General features: G+C 31.4%; 1 protein-coding gene and 1 long non-coding RNA gene across 2 annotated transcripts; both read left to right on the top strand.

Annotated features, from left to right (window-relative positions):
• The first annotated feature begins 690 nt into the window (after positions 1–690).
• Positions 691–2,775, top strand: LOC129311021 (uncharacterized). The gene is made up of 2 exons (XR_008593217.1): positions 691–785; positions 1,094–2,775. It is a non-coding gene; the product is annotated as an uncharacterized LOC129311021 (long non-coding RNA).
• A 9,933-nt stretch (positions 2,776–12,708) lies between these two features.
• LOC129311008 (uncharacterized serine-rich protein C215.13-like) lies at positions 12,709–16,368 on the top strand. Its single transcript, XM_054952937.1, has 2 exons — positions 12,709–14,295; positions 16,036–16,368. The coding sequence occupies exon 1, from the start codon at positions 12,830–12,832 to the stop codon at positions 14,285–14,287; it is 1,458 nt and encodes a 485-aa protein (XP_054808912.1). The 5' UTR covers positions 12,709–12,829; the 3' UTR covers positions 14,288–14,295; positions 16,036–16,368.
• The last annotated feature ends 398 nt before the right edge of the window (positions 16,369–16,766 follow it).

Here is a 16,766-nt window from a genome sequence, read left to right on the forward strand (position 1 = left end):
AATATTTAAAAAATAGTATGATTTCCTATGAAATGAGAGTCGTCTATCTGGTTCAACCGCACAAGAAAATTATTATTGCATCCACCTCAAACCAAAATACTATCATTCTTCTTGATTTTTTTTTTGGGGGTAAACATGCGGTGATTATTATTACATAAACCATTATTGGTAAAATAATTATGTACGTGCTTACCAGTAATTTATAAGCACACAATTTTCTGACAAGGACACAATTCTGATTTTTCTTAAACTAAGCGAATAATCGTTAGGTACAGGTACAGCACATGCATGCCTTGCGTTTGCGTCAACCATGTCAATTAGGCTAATTATATAGCCTGCATGGAATATAATACGATTAATCATTTATAGAATGAAATCGTTTAATTAATGGCAACTATTATAGTTATTATATCTAAGGTGCAGGACCATATAATCATTGCTATTAATAAAAACAAATGTCACGACATGCAGGCCATTTGCCAGATTAAATATATTGAATATTCTTGGAAAAAAAATTAATGTACATGATTAACTTAAGGCGTATCATGACAAACGACATTTGCTGGCAATGGCAATAATGATAAAAACATGCGTGTGATATACGTTGATTTTGAAATTTCAATTGGTCTGGTGTCGTTAATATAACACTTGTAATTAGGAATGGCGAGTATTGTATATATGAAAACTAATCAGCTTTGTGGTTTGAATTCCTTTCTTCTCAGAAGTTGAAACATTAATGGAGCGTGCGAAAGCATCTGGAAGGAGCTAGAGATGGGTCTCTAAAGGTAAATATCCATATCTCTATCTTAAAATTCTCTTCTATTTAGAAGATAAACTTAGCAACAACCAAATGCTAGTTCAATTGGTAAGAATTTGGTCCTTAACCCACAAGATCATAGGATTAACTATTGATATGAAGATTTTGTTAGTGGATAATCTATAAATACTTCTATAATTATTCTTTCAGTTTGGAGACATGCTCTACTTCTATTGAGCCCCCTGAGATCTAACTCACTTAAACTTTTTCTTATAAAAAAAAACAAGAAGATAAATTCACCTCATGAAAATGCTAATGTGCTACATTTTACTACAGGAAGTGTTATTACAATTGTCTCCATAACCTCCTCCACCAGACAACAGATATTCATATGATTATAGCTAGTACGTTTATCATCCTAGGTCTTGATATTTATGCGAAAAAAATTGAATAGGCAGTATTTGCCACCAACCAATACCATAATTAAGTGCATGGGCTAGGACAAGTAGTGTGTGTGTGTGTGTAACCATTAACATGGTTTAGGACAAGTAACACACACACTAATATGTATGTATATAGTGATAAAAGAGATTATTCCTTGTTGATTGAATTTATGATTTTAATTAGGTTGAGAAAATTGATAGAGTTTTAAAATGTAAATGAAATAAATTAATTAAAACAAGCCGTATGCTTAAATTATAATTATAATTAGATGAAACTTTTATCTAAAAATTATAATAGGGCCTAAAATTATTTATTCCATTTACATTTAGCCTCCTCTCAATTGAATTCATAAAACCTTATTTTAAGATGCAGTTCTAGATCTAATGTAATTATATACAAGTAGAGTCAAGAAAGTAGGCTCGGTTTGACAGGCTAGTCCATATAGTTGCCAACAAAATGAGCCCTTTAATTTTTTTGTTAACCCAGCCTACAAAAATGATGAGCTGTGCGAGCCGACATTTTCAAAGGACAAATTTTAAAAAAACAATGAATGCAATGATTTGCCTAAACTCACGTAGTTTTGGTTTTTGAACAGAATTGTTTTATAGTTGAATTTAGGGTGTTTAGTCACTCTTCAAGTAAAGTTGAGAAGTAAAAATAATATTTAATTTAAAAAATTAAGAATTTGACACGGCTTGTATTAGATTAAAATTATCACAAGTATTTGTCAGCATATTGAAGACCGTGCAGCCGATATTCAAAGTTCGTCAAATATTTAATAAACTGAGAGACAGAATGCAGATCTCAGATGCCGGAGAACTAAACCAAACAAATGACCAGGGCTGTTGTCATATATAAATAAAACAAACAAGCCAACACTCTTGCTTACATTTCATTACGCAATGGATTCGTATTGAGATTACAAAAAAGGTCAGGTTCTCCATCGTCTCGATCTCTTTGAATCTATGCACAAGCAGTCACGCCTAATATAATAAGACAGACGATCCCGCTGAGGACAGGGATTGGTTTGAGGTGAAAGGGCAAGACGGAAGCCAGACAAGTAAAACACGCGCAGATCATAAATGCTGCTCCTAATAACCGAACCACACGCCAACAATCATCATCATCATCAGCTGCTGGCAGTGAATTCTGCGAAGAAGAACATGATGATGATGCGCCTGCAACATCTTCTTCAGAAGAAAAGAGTTCTGAGGACCCAGGCGACGATGATGAAGACTCATGACGATTAGGAACACTATTGCCATGGCGAGAAAAGACGACTCCAAAAAACAAAGTCGAAATCATACGTATGATGAGCACCCAGGGATGCATCGTACTGTTCCCTGGAGCGACAAGAGGTAACGAGCGTGAAGAGAGACAATTGGAGATTAGGGCTACAGTAGAATTAGGCTAGAAGAGCGGTTGCTTGGATACTAGTTGTTTATGCGTATAGACGTCTCAACACGCTAATTTAATTTAATATTTACCTTAATCCCAGTCGCTCGTCTAACTTGTTATATGAACCAAAACAGTATATCTAAAACTCTATCATCAACGTGGGATTCGCCTAGTTAGCTTTCTTCATGTGTAGCAGAAGAACATATAATGTCTGGTAATTAATTACTTGTGGATGTCAAGTTCTAACTCGATCTTGTTTCGAGTGTTTTTTTTTTTTTTTTGCAGATAGGATGTAATTAAGTTGGTGGAAATGAAGCCAGAATCATTTAGGAGTTAATATGGAAAAGATTTGAACCTAGCCGAAGATATATACAGGAAATCAATTGAGACCTAAAAAATATTCTGTCTAGGTACTATAAAGGAGCTAGGCTGAGGTATTTCTCTGCATAAAATAAAACATTAATGCTCCTTTGGCCGATGATGAAGTTTAGATCGATCCTCTCATAGTATTATATATTTTTGTTAAGACGTTAAGTTATTTAAGTGTAAGTAGTCAATTTAAGCTGATATATAAAAAGTTTCATATTAAATAAAGTTAAATTTAATAATTAATGTATCATAAAGTCGAAAGAATTATGAACTGAAATATTTAAATTTTGAGTTAAAATATGATATAATTTCACTGGCTTTGTCCAAGACTTAATTAAAAGCCCGTATTGCATTCTTAACGGCAGGTTGTATATTGAGCAAGCAAATTCATATTTCCCCTTTGGAATGTTCTTTTCAATTTTTCTTTAATTTTCATTAATTATTAATTATTTAATACAAAATCAAACACAAGGAGGATTGGGAGACTCGATTTTTTTTTTATTTGTAGAAGTAGAATAGTATATTATCTACACGAATATGATAAATTATTGTCAACTCCCATTTCAATAAGTATTGATAATGCCAATGGAACCAACCTTTTCCTTCGATTTTAATTGCTTACCGAGAGGAGCATTGATTCTGCCTGAGGCTGACTACTTGCTAAATAAGATGATGATGATGATGATAATGATGATGATTATTATTATTATTATTTGCACGTTGATTATTTGGTTTTACGTAAAATATATAATTTATATGATTAATTATAGGGTTATGTTTAAAGTTTTTGGTTGCAAGACAAAACAGCACAACCAGTATATAATTTTCTTACCGGATATATATATTTTAGTAAACATTCATATATAAGTTGAAAAAGAGAAAAAAATCTTAAATGAGATAAGGGTAAGTTGTTTAGGAGTTAGTTTTCCTCCTCAGCTAAGGAGGAATTACTACCATGATTAAAAAATTAGACCGGATAGAATGGTCGAACCATCGACTGGTAAGGCTAATGGCTTAGTTGAGCCAAAAAAACTATTTGAAAAGTTGAGTTGGATTAGACTACTTCGAATTGGCTTTTGAATTGGGAACTGGATCCAGTTTTTAAAACTAGATGATTCAAAAAATATCCTTTTCTTTCTTTGTTTTTTTAAGAAAATGATCTATTTTTTTAATCATTTGATATTATGTTGTATTATATAGCATGTTAAGTTATGATAAACTTAAAATATTTGGTTTTATTTTTAAGTTAAGTAGAAATTTCATATTTATTTCTTATATGTACATTATTATATACATATATAATTTTTTTAATTTAATTATTATGTCACCAATTAAGTTGAACTATGCGAACTGTGAACTGCTAGCCTTTTCAATTCAATATCTAGTTTGGTTCTAAAAATATTGATCACTATATATCTGGACTGTTAAATTAAATTTGATGATTTAGATTCAATAATTTTTAAAAGTACAGATTTAATTTCAGTGATTAAGATTTACAGTGAAGGAGTAGTGGAGAGAAAAAGTTGTTGAGAGAAATTCACCCCTGTTATTTATCCATATGTAATTAATTTTTGGGAAGACGACAAATAAGAATCTTTTGAAAACATTAATGACAATTAAAGATCATGAATTACTAAAATAATATGGAGGGATCACGGTTCTTATTTGCAACTAAAAAAATGACTTTACAAAATTGCCCTTATCACCAAATCAATAATTTAGTCAATAGAAAGTCACTCACGAATTTAAGAAAAATTGATTGTGAATTTAAAAAAAAATTATTTTTAATTTTAGAAAGTTTAGTTGTGAATAAACAAATAATTTGCTGGGCGATGTATTTCTAGAGGTACTTATATCTATATGTTTCTTATTATTATTCCCTCTTATTCATAATATATGACATTTTCAAATGCACTGTTTGCCGAAATTAAAATATAGGATATTAAGTAGTTTTTATAATTTGGCTAAAGTATATATTTAAACCTTTAACTTTACAAAATATTTCATTTTAGTCCCTTAACTTTATAAAGGTTTTTTTAGCCCTTTAATCCTAACATTGCTAGTTTTATCCTAATAAATTTTTACATTAAACTTTCAAATATTGATATATTAAGTTTAATTTTTTAAATAATAATAATTGATACAAAAAATAATCATTTGAAACTAAAGACATTAATATTAAGGACCAAAAAGATACTTTATAAAATTAAAGAATAAAATTGAAATCTTATATAAAGTTAAGGATTAGAAATATATTTTAGCCTCATAATTATTTTCAATTATACTCTAATTTGATTTATTATTTCCCTTAAAAAGTTATTTATTAAAATTTCAATTGTTATTATTAAGGAACTTATATAGAGAATTTAATAAAAATATAATTGAAAATATGTATAAATTATTTTAAATAGTAATGCTTTAAGTAATTTTCTTTTAAAATCATGAGGTAGTCACCAATATCCTAGATTGTGAACCAAAGAGAATATGGGCCTGTTTGAAAACCTGTTTTGAAAATAGTTTTCTATTCTTCAGAACAAAAAGGAAAAAATTTTGTTTGTTAACGTGTTTGTAAAAAGTATTTTGGAGAACAAAATAATAAAATATTATTTTGAAAAACAGAAAAATAAAAACAACTTTTAAATGTTATGGGATTATTGTTCTGGTGAACATGAAAAAATGAAAAAAATACTTATTTTTATTATTTTTTTATTCTCAGAACATATTCTACAAAACACTAATTCTTATAACAATAAAATAAAAATAATTTCAAACAGCTAGCCCCTATGTTTGGGATTTATTGTTTCTTTTTTTTCCTTGAAATACCTTTGTTGAAAATATCTAGACTTCATTCCTTCCTTAATGATGATAATTTATTGCCACTGTTTCCAACCACACTTATTAAAAACAATTGATTTAAACTAAGGGGGAAAATATTGTATAATAATGCAATAGTTTTTGTTTATACTTAAGACCGGACACAGAGTAGCATGAGCATTTTAGTTTTGAAATACCTCATGATTTGTTATATTCTCTTTCTTCTTCTTTCTTCTCTGCCAATTCGAGCTCCCGACGTCTCAGTTGAACGCACAAAGCACCAACCAAATCGCCGGAAGTCACATCGGCTGAGGCATTTTAGTTACTGTAGGGCTAACCGTTTGGAGGGCTAAATAATTTCCTATAGACCGAATTTTAATATATGCTTGTTTGGGCCGGGTGACTCAAAATATTAACCCAAAATGTACAATTTGTAAATGATGAAAATGAAAGTTTCTGTTCCTGAAACTGGGTTTTTTAAATTGATGTTTTTTTAATAAAAGATAAATTGATGTTTTGAACAGTTATTAACTGATAGAGAGCCAAACGTCGCGTACACATTTGTGTAAAATGCTGGTAGAGATTAATTATACGACCACATTTCTATACATCAAGAGTTCAGCTTCTGATGAATTGCTGAATGTTTTCTACATTGATATATACGTTTAATATTTTTTGTTATATTTACAAAAACAATCAAATAATTAATTAAGATATTTAGGCATAAGTTCATACCCTATTATCTTAACATAGCAAGAATTTGTATTACTAATTTCAGCACCAACATATAATCTTAACTTTCTTTTATACCAAACGTACCTAGCATTATATTTAGGCATAAGTATATACTCTCTTTTTTCAGCATACCAAACGCACCTAACATTATAAGTTTCCAACTTTTCTGTGAATGTTGATTACTTGTCCTTGATATATGCCGCGCATTGAGTTGATTTTATAATATTTTAATTTGTAACGTAAAATACATGCCAACCTAATCATTTTCAATCATAATGTTAATTCAAAACCTTGTTTAAACGATATTGAGTAGGCTTTAGTGCTAATCCAACTGTACGTCGTCATTGGTTAATTTTACAGTTATCATGCATAAAGATTTTTCATTTTATGATTTTAGTCTTTTAGTTTTGCTTAAAAATATAGATTTTTCTTAACTTATAATATATATAATTTTGTTTAAAAAAGTCAATGATAACAGTGCTTTACGTTTTGTAACATGAGTTATGAATACAAATTAACATTAAATTACAAGAAAAAAAAATAATATCTAGTCATATAAATTACTTCTTATTATAGAAAAAAGATTACATATAGTAAAAAAATCTAGAAAGTAATTCGTTACTTGAGTGAATGAGAGTTAAAAAGTATACCGAATAATTCTTGGAAACGAACAGAAAAAGAATGAGATTGGACGAAGGAGAAACTAAGGAAATCAACAGCAAATGAAAGGTGTGACCAGAAGACTTTATTTTCTGTGGCAATATAATGAAGACACGTCCAACATATTGGAAGCCTTGCTCTATTACCATATGGTAACCGAAAAAAAAAAAGGTACTTTATGTATTTCACCTAGAGGTGTCAATTAGGGGCAACTCTTGAAGGGTCAAGATCTAAACAGGCTAGCCTTGTTAAGCCTGATTAGACTTTAGGGTTTCATTTTAGCCAGCCCAACTCTGGCCCTTAGGACTGAGAGGTTGGCTCTCAGGGCCTCGGCCCTATATATTTTTTATTTTTCAATTTAAAAATTTAAAAAACATGTTTAAAATTTTAAAAAAGTTATTACACATAATATTAAGTCTACAAAAATAAATTTAAAACAATACACACAATAACAAATTTAAGTCTAATCAAAAGTAGCAACCTTACAAAATCAACACCAATGACAATTAAACTTTACTAACATCATCAACTAAATCTTGGTGATTTTTATTTTCATCAACATTAAAATAATTTGATCCTTCTCCTTGTAGAGCCTTATCAATGGCAAAGATATTAAGCATTTCATATCTTCCTACTTCATCATCATTATCTGCAACAAATAATAAACCAAAAACATAATTCAATATATTTAAAATGTGCAAAAATATTCAAAGTAAACCAATAATAATAAGTTATCCTTCAACTCAAAAGTCAAAACCATGCAAGGAGTGTGAATGATAGAAATCAAATGACTATAAGGTAGGCAAGTTGTGGTTTTCCTTTTTCTAATTATTTTTACCTTTAGTGTGTAGTGTGTATTTTTTATATTGAATTTAATATATATATATATATATATAAGAGGGCCTAAAAGAGCCAGCCTTGGCCTAAGCCCAATTAACTATTTTACATCTTAAAGAAGTAGCTCGGCTTCAGATTTTTTGGGGTGTAAAAAGGCTGGCCTGATAAACTCGATCCTAATTGATGGCTCTTTCACCCTATTATTTAAAGAAAATTATATTATACTTTTTAGTATTATATACTATGTTATTGGTCCCATTTTGAGAAAAATAATAACCATGAATTAACATGCATATAGGAATTCCATTTGTTGATTGCATTAATATTCTAATATCAATAATATAATTATAGATATCGATGAGGCAAATAATTACACTTTTTCTTTTGGCAAAGAAAGAGGGACTTAGCCAACCTATGTGATGCTGGGTAGATTAGATATTTGAAATTCTAAATGAACTGTCATAAAAAATGTAATCCAAATCCAGAAATTTTTATAATTTTAAATAATGGATTTGATCCAAATTTAAGTTCAAATACTAACTAATCCAAATTAACGTAACTTTAGTTTATTTATTTATTTAGTTTAATTTGCTTTTGCATTCGGTATTCATGATGAGATTATCAATCATCATGACTAATCCAAATCAAAGTTTTAATACATTGTTTTAGATAGTTTTTGGGTCACCAAAGGCCTAATCCTTGAATGACCATCAAGGCTTTTGTTCTCTTCTACTCTTCATCTTATGTAGGTGTCAAAAGGCACTAATTAGACATTTTTTCCCCATATAGCATACATAACCTAATTACACCGGCTTGTTCTGAATTTTATGCAATGTTAATGATTTTATCTCTACATGGTGTTAAATTGATGAAATACTTTCTTGCTTTTCATCCAAAGTGCAAAAAATAAAAAGCTATATGCAGTCAATTAAGAATTTATCCCATTTTAATGCCAAAAAATAAACCTATAATTTTATTACTATTCATATGTGATTTTAATAACTTCATATATACATATATTTTACTTAAATTGAACCTTTTACATCATTCTTAATTTCTTTAAGTCTATAATTATTAAACTGTATAAATTCAATATGATTTATTTAATATGAATTTGGGTTTTGCAAACATTGCTTGAACTGATAAGAGTCTCATCATCGGTCTGAATAGGTAAATGGATCAGTCTACTTCGGTTTACTTGAGTGTCACCTGCTTAATTATGAAAGCCCAATTTTTTTATTTTTTTGGGTAACGGATTGAACCTTCTCTAGCCTCTTTGTACTTTGTAGTTCTATCTACACAACAAGCAAATACCAAGATATTAAAATTGAATCGATTATTAAATTAATTAAGGTATTGATTTAAAGTTAATAGTTAAAATGGTCATAAAAATAATTTATTAAATTGGTCAAGATACTAATTTAATTGTTTATTAGTTTAATTGGTCACGTCGGATTGATCTAGATTTTAATAATATGTTATTGATTTAACCGCTGATCTGTACCACTTGATTACTAGGGGAAATGAACTTTTAAAATCCAAGGGAAGAAAATTTTAAAAAGGGAGAAGAGCCTACCCATTACCAGCTTGTTCGATTTTTTTTTAAAATGTCTCAAAATTTAAGAAATGTTTATAATTTTTAATATGGAAGATATGGCACCCAGGACATATCTAGAACCAAATCTATGCGGCCCAAAATGCAAAACTGTACTACATTATAGTGGTGGCTAAAATTAATTTGATCATCTTTAACAAATAAAAACAAAGTAAATTTAACTGATTTCTTGTAAGACAATGCTTGGCCCCAAATCCGTCACTGCTATATAGAGCATTGAAAGTTTGAAACTATAAAGTTTTATCATTTAATTTTTTTGGAAAGATATAATTATTGGTTCTAATACTTTTAGTGTGTTTTAATGTTAGTCTTTCTCTATATATTTTTTTGTTGATTCAAATCTTTAAGTTTCATTTGTCCACATCATCAATCCTTTTTGTCATTAATCGAGATAAATTTGCTAATATATACATAACTTTGTTAATTCTGTTGCAAAGTTAGTAAAACTATGAAGTAGTTAGACATATTGTTTGAGCAAATTGACTATTAATTAACCTTTTTCTTGTCTGTCCTAAATATCGTCATCTTTCTTTTGAAACTACTTCAACCCATTAAGCATTTAAGAATTTTGATTTATTGTCGTATTTATTTTTTATCTTCTACTCGTTTTTATACAACTCATTACAGAACAAAAAGTAATAAATTTTATACCTTTTGGTCATATTTAAAAATATAAGAATTATGTTGCATACATATAAAACTTAAAAGATTTGGAGAAATAACAAAAATATATAGAAACTAATGTAAAGAATTTTTATTTTTGGCCACATTAAAATTATAGAGATAAACATATATATTTTCCCATATTTCTTGTTCTCTCCCCCTGGTCACATCGTTGTTGGCCGTGGAAATAATTTACTTGTTTGAATAGAAAACTGCCCATTGGCTGGAAAAAAACTACTCTCTTCGTTCAAAAATATAAGACATTTTTTTAAGAGGTGGATATTAAAAAATGTAAGGCATTTTTATTCTTTCGAGGTGTAATTATTACCTTTTTTTTAAAAGTGTCCCTATTTATAATGACTTTATATTTATTATAAAGTATTTAATAGGGTTAAATATAAAAAAATAAAATTAATTTAAAAGTAGATAATTATTTTATTGAAAGGTAATATTTAATTAAAAATAATTTATATTTTTAAATAGAGGGGGGTAAATAATAATCACTGAACAAGAAACAACGGCCGATGATTAAATAACTGTCATCCACGTCAGTCCCCTCGTGTATTTTTTTAGGAACAGTCAAATATTAAAAAATGTTTTTTTAGGAACATTTGACCAAGCAATCCTCATTACAAGCTAGGAAAACACAAAACACAGACTCGACAAACTTACAAACAGGCCAAACAAAAGTATTAAAAAATGCAGCGTCAAACGTTGGACCCTCATGATACCGCAAGTCCGCAACCCATGAAGGTCCCCAGGAGAATCATCCATCGAGACGGTGTTTTTCCAGCCAATGAAGGTTTTTTTTTTTTTTTTTTTCAGTGTTTCCTACCTACTTCATGCATTGGGATCTGATTGGACTCAACTTGAAAATATTCCGAATCTAGAATGTTATGTTTGTTTTATTTTATTTTACTTTATTGAGTCAAAGCCATTAATTTGATATGTTATGTTTATTCTAGATTCTAGAATGTCCACTATTATTTGCCCGTTTTGTTATATTATGGCTCCACTTTCCCACACCCTTTATAAATCAAAACAACCTGGATTAATTCTTTCAAGTTTCTGATTAATGTTTAATTTTATTTCTGATAATACATCATCTCATTAAAATTGCAGTTAGGGGTATTTGTTATAGGTAGCTTGGCTACCCTTCTTTTATTAAAACAAAAAATTGCATTTAGCCAGCTGACCGCCGTATTGTGGACTATATTCTTGCATATAATTTTGCATATGCTTATGTACTAAACCATTTTGTGGATTTTGAATTATTGTTTATCGCCGAAGGAATTTATTTTAATGCCCTGCTTTAATTTATATATACTGGGTAGCTTTTTATAAAATTAAATTTCTAAATAAGCTATTAGCTAATACATACATAAATTCTAAAGGACCTGAATTAAATGTATATAGAACAATAATAAGCTCCAAAATATAACAAAACAATACAGACCTCGAAATAAATTATATAATTTTTATTTAAATTTCTAATCATGTCAATATACAATTTAACAGATTGTATCATTTTCATAGATTAATTCAAACATGAAAATAAACCAAACAATTTCAACTATGTTATTTTGCAATATTAAAAATTTCAACCACATAATTTTCAATTATTTCAACCACCTGCTGGCTAAGGAAAAAAAAAAAGGAGAGAAAAGGATTTACAATGATTAATGATCAGGTCTAGAAATGTATTCATGCAAAAATCTCATTTTTCCAATCCCGCCGTTCTAAGAAAATACGGGGACCTAAATGGTAGTCATGAAATTCAAAATGACGGCAGACACTTGATTATCATAAAGAGAGTGAATGAGCTACTCATTCCTTCTTCTTTTTTTTATTTCTTTTTTTTTTTTTAACACCCACCGTGTTCATTCCAACATAGCGCAGACCAACCTGACGACCTTCGCTCAATAAGATCTCTATTTGAAGCAGGATTAGGATGATACCATACTGCTGAATAATTGTGTCAGCCCCCACGCGAACTTTAATTCCACTTCAGCTTTGAAACAACGAGATCTGCACAGGAAAACATCTCTCTCCTAAAACGACGAAACTAATGGAATTAAAACAGCAAGAAAACTCTATAAGTTAAACACCTATTAAAAAATGTATTTATATTTAATGCTCGAATGTATTTTAAATATTATTATTTTTAACAGAAATCACATTTATTGAGTATGATGTCCATTTTCCCGTTTTCTAGAATGCCCTGTGCCTAGTTTTTTCACCGCAGTCCCGGTTGAAAGCTACTGACGTCACGTCTGGGTTCTGCCTCCTATTTGAATAGTGCACACAACTACATGCCGAACAAATAAAAACCACGTGGACTTTGACTTTGATTAATTAATTACAATTCTTCGAAGTTTCTGATCATTAATGTCAAAGTTACACGTGCTCACTTTCATGTTCTTGCCGTCTTGTTCTGCCCCGTATGTAAATGGCACTCAAAGCGAGTTGCGAGGTCATTCTTGCTGAGAGGTTCGCTTGGCTCGGTTAGTTATCATTTCTCGCTGGAGAGAATTAGGATGAATCGGCCGGAAACACCTACACCCTCGCTCCTCAGCCGTCTGATATCAGCTTTAACTCTTCTTAATTTAACCTTCAATCTGTCCCATCAGCCTCCTGCCGCTGCTACTCCTCCTTATGAAGATGGTCCTGAAGAGCAATCTCCAGAATCCTCTGATGCCACCATACTGGACTCGAAATTCTCACCGGCTTCCGCTTTCGCTCCCTCTTCAACAAATGGAACAAGGGACCGCTCCTTCCATGTAGTCGACATCGGGGATGGCTCTTTCCTTTCATGCTCGGAGGCTTCTTCCAAACCGTCCCATCAAACTGCAGCGGCTTCTCCAAAGTCAACTCTGCAGAGTGACTCTGATACGGGCTTCCCGCCACAACGCCCAGCATCAGATTCCAACTTCTCATCGACGGCTCCGGCAAGCTCTTTTGATGTGCTGGAAAACATTCTATTATCATCTCTATTCACTCGCCTCTCTTCGATCAACAATAGGTCCTCGACTAGGGTTTCCTCTTCATGGAAAGTGCCCTCTCCTTCGTCCCCGAGCAAACCCATTCACGACCCTACTATTCCAAATACCCACTCACAGATTTCGTGCGCGTCACAAGAAGAGAGTGATAACATGCGAGCTGAAACAAGTGGAAGCAGGGACCCCTCCTTCCATGTAATGGACGTCGGGGATGCCTCCTTCCCTTCATGCTTATCATCGTCTTCTTCCTCAGCAGTCTCTTCTTCCTCTTTTTCATCAAAAGACTCGTTTCCTGCATCTTCCACCCCAGCCCCCACCACCCAAAATTCACAACCAAAGGCTGAAATGTCAACTGAAGTGAACAATCCTGGCAGCCTCCGTTTGATGAGCTCGGGTACTTCGAACCCATTATTGCTTTCATTATCAGAAGTCTCTTCTCGAGAAGAAAGTAGTGCTCTATCATCTTTTTCATCTGCAACACCTCTCAATCAAGATTCACAGCCATCAGTACCTTTCCATCTTTCACTCCAATCGCTTTTGTCTTCCACCATCCCTTCTCAACAAGGTCCAGCGACATCCCTACAAAATTCACAGCCAGATACTGAAACGACAAGGACAGATCCTGATTCGCTCCATGCGGTGGAGATCCCTCGACAATGGGGCAGGGTTTTACTTGTTGTTGCCACGTCTACTATAATTGGCGTGGCATTCACTGCGAGACACCTCACAACCGCCGTGATATGCGTAGTAGTAATTGCAGATTGCATTTCCATCCCTTGTATTTTGATCGTCGACAATCTGCTCTCTAAGATTCCTGGCAAAACTATTCCTTTCCTTGTGACATTTGGACAATCCATGGCGATGTTGGGGTTTTTTGCTTTATCATTTGACCTCTTACCTAGATACTTTAAAATTGTCCCTGTTCTCTTCTGGGTTGGCAGTAGTATTGCAGTTTATTTTGGCGTTACTTCCAAAAGAGAAGGTAAAGGCGCCTGAAAGAGAAGGTAATGGTGAGCCCTAGCTGTCTGGTTTATGTATCTACATTTAACTTCACGTTTTACTTATTTTCTTCCCTTGACTAATCACTACTCTCATTTAGTTTTTATACATGCTAAAGATGGGAATAATGAACAAATGTTAAAAGAAAGCTTTATCAGCCACGGGTGAGAGCCATTGTTTGAATCTGCGATTTTTCCGGAACATATCCAGTAGATTTGGTAGGAGCATACACACACTCTCTCAGTAGCTTTATTCCATCTCTTATTTAAAATTTGAAAATCTAAGAGCTTCATTTGTTAAGTGATTCATTTCTCCAGAATCATTCTAGTTTCTTTGTGCTTAACAATTCACTCTTCTTAACACTTTGGATTTTTTGTATAGTGATTCATGTATTATTGGATGTTAACATCTCTAGTTTTGATAATTTCAATTTTAAAGATTGTTTTGTAAGAGACTATATTAAGGACTTAGCAAGTTAGAGAAGAAATTAAATTAAAAGATATATCAAGTTAATTAGCAAGTGAAGACTTTGTTTGAATAGGCTTATGTTTTAAATCTCTCACTTATGTAACTTTGTTATTTGCTCTAATCATTTAGTTATTTGATGAAACTAGGCATCTCTATCTTGATTAATTACTTAAGTGCTACTTAAAACTTGAAATTCATGGTCTTAAAGGTGGTTCAGAGCATTTTTGAAAACGTACTTTTAGAGGCATGCTATTTATCCTGGACTATCTTTGTATTCGAATACTAGATGCAGTATTCAACTGTGCTTAGTCATTGTGAACTTGCTTTTTGCCCCTGGACAAATATTATTCGCCTGTATATCCTTGTTCACACTCGACTATTCTTTGTTGACATGCTCTATCAAAATCTTATTCGACCATTTAATTTGCAACATTGTTCGACTACGTCACTTTGGAAAAGAACTTGGTTTGCTTATGTTAAAACGTTAATGATGTGTGGTTTTGAGCTTATCTTAGCATACGAATTGTTGGGATATTATATATGTATATATGGTTTCTTGGAAAATTCGGTGTAATTGTAATTATGCGAAAATTACTGCTACGTGGGAACGTTTATTAATGTCTATTATCCTAGAAATTGAATTGAAAATTGGTTTTCCCTGTTCGAGGAATTGTTATATATGATTTTTAAGACTTATATTGCATATGTTAATTGTACTAGAATTGGGTTGAGGTCAGAGACGATGTGATGATGTATGGGAGATATGTTGAATCATCCATTTTACGTAATATGTCACCACTAAGGAGTCCAGTGATTTGCACATTCTTATATATATATATATATATATATAGGGCTTTTGATATTATTCTATCTTTTGGTCGGGATTGAGATAAGCCCTTGGAAAAGTATAACAGCTACGTAGTGGTGTTTTAAAGAGAGAGAACTACTCGTGGTCTGGTTGTGGGTTCAGTAGCCTTTGACTGAGTTATATTTCACGATTGATGAGCTTGGAGCACATAGTCTAATCATATATATGGACGAATCCTATTGTGTAATTAATAGCACGTGTTCAATCAAAGGTAATAAGAAGGTTATAAGAAAAGTTGAGTGAGTTATGCATTTCTTTCATCACGTTTATTATTTTATGAAGGTAGAAAAAGTATGATTATCTTTTACGCAAGACTCTTGTTAAATTTATGTCCTTCTAACTAACTCTTATTGTAAAGTGGTTACTAAGGTTGTAATGTCTTGCTAAACGGTCTTCAATGTTTTTTCAGGAGAAGGATCAGTAGGAGACAAGGGGAAGACATTTGAGGCTTGAGGCTTTATAACATTACCGAACATTAGGGCATTTTCTCTTGGCATGCGTGTACTTTTGGAATACTTTGAGTATTTTGACTTATGTTCAAGTTTTTGAATGGATCATGAGTTTTAATTTCCTATTATTCAACTTGATTTGATATGCTATTTTTCGATTGCTACTGTTGGCATTATGCTCAAGGGATTGAATCTTATGATGAAATATGGTATTGAAACCCTTATATTTGGTATGAAATTTATGTCGGAATGTTATTTGGATATTGATCGATTTAAAGGTTTATGATTTGCTATTTTGGGCTGATTTTCATGTTTTTGCCCTCCTGTACGTGCCATGCCATACCATACCATTTTGCGAAGCCCTCTCCATCTATAACATTTATACTCCCCCATTGGAACTTAGAACAGGTAGCTAGCATTAAGACATACTCTTTTGGTCCTATTTATGAGACATTGAAAGAGTATTTATTTTTATTTTATTTACCAGACACCTCAACAATTATTATATTCATTTTTATTATTTTGTCCCTATTAAATGTTGAGAAATTTATTAAATGTTATAGTATTTTATTTTTAAAGTAGGTATATTTAATAGGAATAAAGTTAAAACTTGTGAATTTTTTAGACAAAGTTAATGAGGTTAAACATTTTTTTGGTTCATGTGAAGAGGTAAAAATATTAAAAATAACTT

The sequence above is a fragment of the Prosopis cineraria genome, unplaced genomic scaffold (assembly GCF_029017545.1).
Source record: "Prosopis cineraria cultivar Desert tree isolate PC_DT_omini unplaced genomic scaffold, ASM2901754v1 PC5, whole genome shotgun sequence".
Classification (NCBI taxonomy): domain Eukaryota; kingdom Viridiplantae; phylum Streptophyta; class Magnoliopsida; order Fabales; family Fabaceae; genus Prosopis; species Prosopis cineraria.

What these genes read in the sequence shown, in the direction of transcription:
- LOC129311008 (XM_054952937.1), top strand. Translation starts at nt 12,830, where the DNA reads ATGAATCGGCCGGAAACACCTACACCCTCGCTCCTCAGCCGTCTGATA.